This window comes from Chaetura pelagica, unplaced genomic scaffold (genome assembly GCF_000747805.2).
Source record: "Chaetura pelagica isolate M959 unplaced genomic scaffold, ChaPel_1.0 scaffold364, whole genome shotgun sequence".
In the NCBI taxonomy this organism is placed as follows: domain Eukaryota; kingdom Metazoa; phylum Chordata; class Aves; order Apodiformes; family Apodidae; genus Chaetura; species Chaetura pelagica.
Window position 1 is genome coordinate 225,172 of NW_009953089.1, and position 5,843 is coordinate 231,014.

The 5,843-nt window shown below is 49.9% G+C and overlaps 1 protein-coding gene across 1 annotated transcript; it reads left to right on the top strand.

The window, feature by feature from the left end:
• The first annotated feature begins 85 nt into the window (after window positions 1-85).
• On the top strand, window positions 86-3,400 carry LOC104388174 (secreted frizzled-related protein 5-like). Its single transcript, XM_009997000.1, has 4 exons — window positions 86-363; window positions 1,069-1,241; window positions 2,173-2,259; window positions 3,066-3,400. Exons 1-4 carry the CDS (start codon window positions 185-187, stop codon window positions 3,398-3,400), a joined length of 774 nt encoding a protein of 257 aa, XP_009995302.1. The 5' UTR covers window positions 86-184.
• The last annotated feature ends 2,443 nt before the right edge of the window (window positions 3,401-5,843 follow it).

Here is a 5,843-nt window from a genome sequence, read left to right on the forward strand (position 1 = left end):
CCCCCCGCCGCTCCCAGCTGGTCCCGCGGCTCCCAGCATGGCGAGAGCCCAGCGCAGGCACCCCTCCGGCTCGGGGGGGCCATGGCTGCTGGGGCTCCTGGCACGCCTGCTGCTCTGGGGCTCTCCTGGAGCCTGGGCGAGCTACCTGAGGAGATCCTCCAGCTGCACACCCATCCCACACCGCATGGCCTTGTGCTACGACATTGGCTACTCCGAGATGAGGATTCCCAACCTGCTGGAGCACGAGACCATGCCAGAAGTGATTCAGCAGTCATCCAGCTGGCTGCCTTTGCTGGCCAGGGAGTGCCACCCAGACGCTAGGATTTTCCTCTGCTCCCTCTTTGCACCAATCTGCTTGGACAGGTAAGAGGTTTTTACAAGTTATTTCAGCTGTAGCAAGTAACACTCCCCAGATGTGCAACTGCATTTGCCTCCCAAGAGAAGGCACGTGCAGCGTGATCAGTGCAGCCCCCCAGAAGCTGTGCTGCTCCTCTCAGCCAGGGGTAATTGGATTACCCAGTGGGGACCTTCCCTCTGAAAGTGAAACATGAGCATTTCATCTTACAGGAGCATAGATGTTAAGTTCCCTCCTCTAGGTTTTCCTGCTCTCCCACCCCAGCTCTGCTGCCATCTCCCCATAGCTGCTGGTGTTCACTGGCTTTGCCTCCCACCTCCCTGCATCCCCCTTCCCAGCATCCCAGCTCCTGTCCCAGCCATTCAGGGGCTTCCTCAGCCCCACAGTGCCAGCATCAGAGAGGAACCCTCAGTAGCTGCTAAATAAATCAGGTATCCAGTTAGGCACCTGCAAATGTAAGCAGTCTTTGCACAACTAGAGAAGATCTCTGGATGGGAGAAGGGCTCCTGGCAGCAGCCTCATCTCTCCCATCCTCAGAAAGTTTTGGTTTGCTTCCTGGGCACAAATGTTCAAAAGACATCAGAGACCCCAAAACAGCTCTGCCAGCACTGTGGTGTGCAACACAGCCCCGTGGGGCAGCAGCAGGGTGCCAGGGCTTGACCCTCAGCCTGCTCCCAGACACAGAGGTGCTGCAGCCCCCATCCCCTCCCCAGGCTCATCTACCCCTGCCGCAGCCTGTGTGAAGCCGTCAAGAGAAGCTGCGCGCCCGTCATGGCCTGTTATGGGTACCCCTGGCCCGAGATCCTCAACTGCAACAAGTTCCCTGAAGATCATGAACTGTGCATCGCAGCAGTTTCCACGGATGAAAATTCCTCAAGCAGGAGAAGTAAGGGCTTGTTTTTTTTTTCCACATATGTTTTCCTGTATGTAACACTGAAAGTTGAGAAAAGGCCTTTGCCTTCTTTGTGGTCCTAGGGCTTCTGCTTGTAAGCTATATTTAAAAAAAACCAAAAACAACAAAAAAGTAATTTAGAAATCTTAGTTTTGTTCTCTCTGGGCACTCCACCATGTCTAGAAAATCAGCGTGAAGTTGACTGCAGCTTGTTCCCCTCTCTACTGCATTCATGAGCTCCCCGGGTGCCATCAGACCACACGGGGTTTGGGGCAGGGGGAAGGAGTCGCTGTCAAAGCCTGAAGCTCAGGCACAGCTTGTGTGCAGGCTCCAGGCAGAGAGATCTGCTTCCAGCAGAGCTAAGGAGCTGCAGCCCTGATCTTCCAGCTGTGTCCAGGGTTTAAACAAACATGCAAAAAGAAATGTTTTGCAAGCCTTCCTTTAAAGATTAGGAAACACCACAAAGGGGCATAAGCCTCTGCAGGCATGAGTTACAAAAGAAAAAAATCTTCACGATTGAAAGACTAAATGAAACACCCAGATGCTGATGAACACTGGGGGGGATTCAAGAGCAGTTAACGGGAGAACAGACGCCACATTTCAGCATCATTGGATGGAGTCTGGCCATACAAATGGCTTTACACTTTCATCCAAACTAGGAGACCTTCATTAAGCTTTTTGACTGCTGCTTTCACATGCAGCAACACACACAAGCCTAAACAAAGCCCAACAGGCAGCATTTGCCCCAGCCACAGAATGGAGAACTTCACATTTCCCACGCTGGCAGCCTAACCTGTCCCTCCAGAGACTGGGCAACTCGGGAGGAAGCACCACTCAGAAAGAGCAAGCCAGCACGTGCAGATCTCAGAACTGCATGATGCCTTTTCCCATGAAGGGTGTTACAACCAAATTTCTGTTGCAGCAGTGCCCCGAGCCAGCTGCAAGGACTGCGAGCTGGAGGAGGCCAGCACTGCCAGGGAGATCCTGGAAAACTTCTGTGCCAATGATTTTGGTGAGTATCCCCCTTGCCAAGTAGTGGCAAGGACAGAAAGTGGCTTTGCCATAACAAACTGACTTGGAGAACTGCAGCTTTTACAGCAAATCACAGGGGTTTTCAGGCCACAACTTACCTGTTTGGTAGCAGAAGGGCTCAGCTCCAGGCAGCACCAAAGGTGAAGACCTGCTTTATTTCTGTGGGCTCCGATTTGGTTTTTGTCTGTGGCTGCTAAATACAAGCAGTACTCTGCTTTTCCCTTGGAGACCAGTATTATTTCAATCAATGCCCATAAAAACTGTTAGCAAACTCCACATTAGCTGTATCAAACTTCAATACTGTTGTTCTAGTAATGCCACTCTCCCTCTCCGAGCCCAAGCAGGTGGCAGTGCTCCATTAGCTGGCAGAAAGCTTTCAAGGTAGTGTTCAGGCACACAACAGTAATAAAATAAAAGAAGTTGAAAGTTCCGTGCAGCTGGCAGTCATGTAACCTGCTGGAATCCCAGCTCAGAGAGAAGTCAAGTCATTTGCACAAGACCAGGACTTTGATGCATCCACTTGCTCATGCCCCTGCTCCCTACAGGGTTCCTGCCCCTGCAGCAGTGCTGATACGCCTTCACCACTCATGAAAAAAAGTAGAGTGAGAATGTGTTCAGTACGGGAAACTAACCTCAAATGGGAACTCATACAGGTTCACTGAATTACAAGAGCCTGAATAGAGGCACTACCATGTGGCAGAAAGCCCCGTGTTGGCTGTGTGTTGTAAGCAGCTAAAAGCTATGAAAAGTAAACAGAACTAACAGCTCTTTTTTCAACACCTGCAGCAGTGAAAATCCGAATCCTGAGGAAGAACCTGACCACCACCATCTCAGACTTCGACCTGGACCCCTCCCGGGTGGAGGTCCTGAAGCACGGCCCGCTTCTCAGGACCGAAATCCCCGCCACGCTCCAGCAGTGGCTGGACATAGATGCTACCTGTGTCCACAACATCATGAGAGGCACTCATGCAGGGGTCTTCGTTGTAAGTGGTGAAGTACAGAGTGATCAAGTGGTGGTGAACAAGGCCTACGCCTGGCAGAAGAAGAACAGGAGCCTGCACCAGGCAGTGAGGAGGTGGAAACATCACCGCTGTCCTGAACAGGCTGGCCGGAAGGTCTGAGAAATCTCAGTTCCAACAATAAGAAACTGCTCCCTTCCCTGTGGCTAGAAAACTCCTTTCCCAGGCAGTTGGTGTTCTGGAGATGTACAGTCAATATTTTCAGGTGATTCAAAGTGGTCACGGTCGACAGGCAGGGCCTCCCTACAGATCCCTGTTATATGGAGAGAGCTTAAGGATGCACATTAACATATTCCTCTCACAAGGCTCTAAACATCCAGGACTTGGGATGGATGGCTTTGTGTCAGAATCAGCGTCACAAGAAAACTGAACTGAACTCTGCAGGTGAGCTTAAATGAGAAGAGACCTTTAATAACAGTTCCTTCTAGTTCTCATCATCTAGGGTGATTGCCATTTCAGCTTCATTATTTGACCCTGAGACATTGATGCTGCCCAAGTGCCTGCTTGCTTTCTATCCAGAGGGATCACGTGAAGGTCTCTCTGACTGCTACATGATGCTTTTTGTGTAATGGAGCAAATACTTTGCTTCTGAAGAGCCTAGGGTGAATTAAAGGGATAGAGAAATCCACCTTGGCAGTGCCCACCCCCTTAAAAAAAGAATGCTGAACTCAGCTCCTGAGCAGTCACTCAAACTGTCCCTTCAGCTTGCTGATGAGCACCTGCACAGGTAAAAGCAGCTGTTCTTGAGCAGGACAGGCACAGAGCACAGGTAGCTGAGGGGCTCAGCTTAACAGGGAAAGCAATGTTTTAACATCAGAAATTGCTTTTGGATCAGACGATTGTGGTAACTGGGGAACTCCAGAAGATACCACAGAGCCTTAAGAAAGCAGAGCAGGAGAGGAACACTAGCTGTTGAAAGCTCTGCTTTGGTGTGCAACGGCAGCTTTGCTTGGGACTTTGAGGTGAGCCCTGAGCACAGCTTGATGTATTTGCAGTTCTGAGATGTGGGCAGAAGAAACATTACACACCCATCTGGCCTTCCCCCTGCACGCCAGCAAGGCAGAAAAGGTGGCAAAACCCAGTCTCCCCGAGTTCTCTGCAGCTCAGTCTCTCACCCAAGAAGGGACTGTAATTCCCTCGGGGTCCACACAGCTACAGCTCCATGCTCCAGACCACAGAGCAGAAAACAGCAAATCAGAAAACAAGTCGAACTTCTGCTGCCTTAACAAAGCACCACCCGTGGAAAGTTTTCTACGCTGGATTAAACTTGGGACTGAAACAAGGGGAAAACCAGAGAAATGCCTTCTGCCTTTCGCGCATGTTGCCTGCAGTCCCGGTTCGTGGCAGAGCCACCCGCTCTGATGGAGACACATTGCCTCCCTGTGCTCGTAAAACACAACAACAACGTCTCCTCAGATGGAGTGTGGGCTGACAAGCGCTCAGACACTCACCCTGACATTTGTGCAGTGATTACTTCTATTCCCCGAGGCTCCAAAGAAAAACACAGCGAGGTTTCCTATTTTTATTCCTCCCTACTGCCTTGTCTTGCAAACTGCTGCCCAATCCACAGAATCCACTGCCAGGTGGTCCCTGCAATGGCAGCATCTCCTGAACAGACTGCCTTTGGAAAACACAACAGAACACATAAAAGCTCTGAAGGTTGAAAAGGCTTTGTCTGGTATTTGTTTTCCATTTAACAGGATTATTTGATTACCAGTGTTTCCTAACTAAAAAGTGCACAGATGGTCTGACTGATTTACAAGCTCTAGAAATGATGTCTCACAGCCTGGGGGAGGGGGGGAATAGGGCAGGGATTTTTTTCATAGCTGCATGAAACACACTTGGGTTCAACTCAGATGACTTACTCACATTTAAAACTCAAACCATATGTGGCACCCAGTGCCATGCTCCAAAGCACAGAGCTCACATTAAACCATTAGTGACCCATCCACTGCTGTAGCCCCAGCGGAGCCTGCTCTGCTGACAGCCCAGATCACAGACCAACCAGCCCCTGCTTTCCTTAAGTTGTCTCTCTCAACACTTGGTGTTAAGTAAAATCCCCAGAAATTTAAGAGTCTTTCTTTGCTATTGACTTCTAGGTTTGTCTGACACAACCAAGTTAAATACACACTTCCAAGAATTTAAACCGCAGAGATGAAAGAAATTAAGAGTTTCAGGGTTTTTTTTTAAACCAGCTGATTTAGATTGACACTGTTTGCATAGATAGAGAAGTCTCTGAAAGTCTGAGCTGGCTCCTGGCAGGTCCATCCGGGAGATAAGAGCTGTCTTGTATCTTGCAGTTTCTAAATAAGGGACTCTCTATCAGAGAACAAGGGAGAAGAGACTTGCTTGGCATCTCAAATGCTGGATGCCCCTTGCTGTCCATGAGACCATCCTCAGGGAGCAGAGCTTCCCCCAGAATCAGTGGAGGTGCCAGGGTGACAAGGTAAAAGTTGTGGCACTACTATTGCCAGGACCAACCTGCCTTTTATCAACTTCAGCACCTTCCTTGCCAGGATTAACTTTTTAACTGAAGCAGCACCAG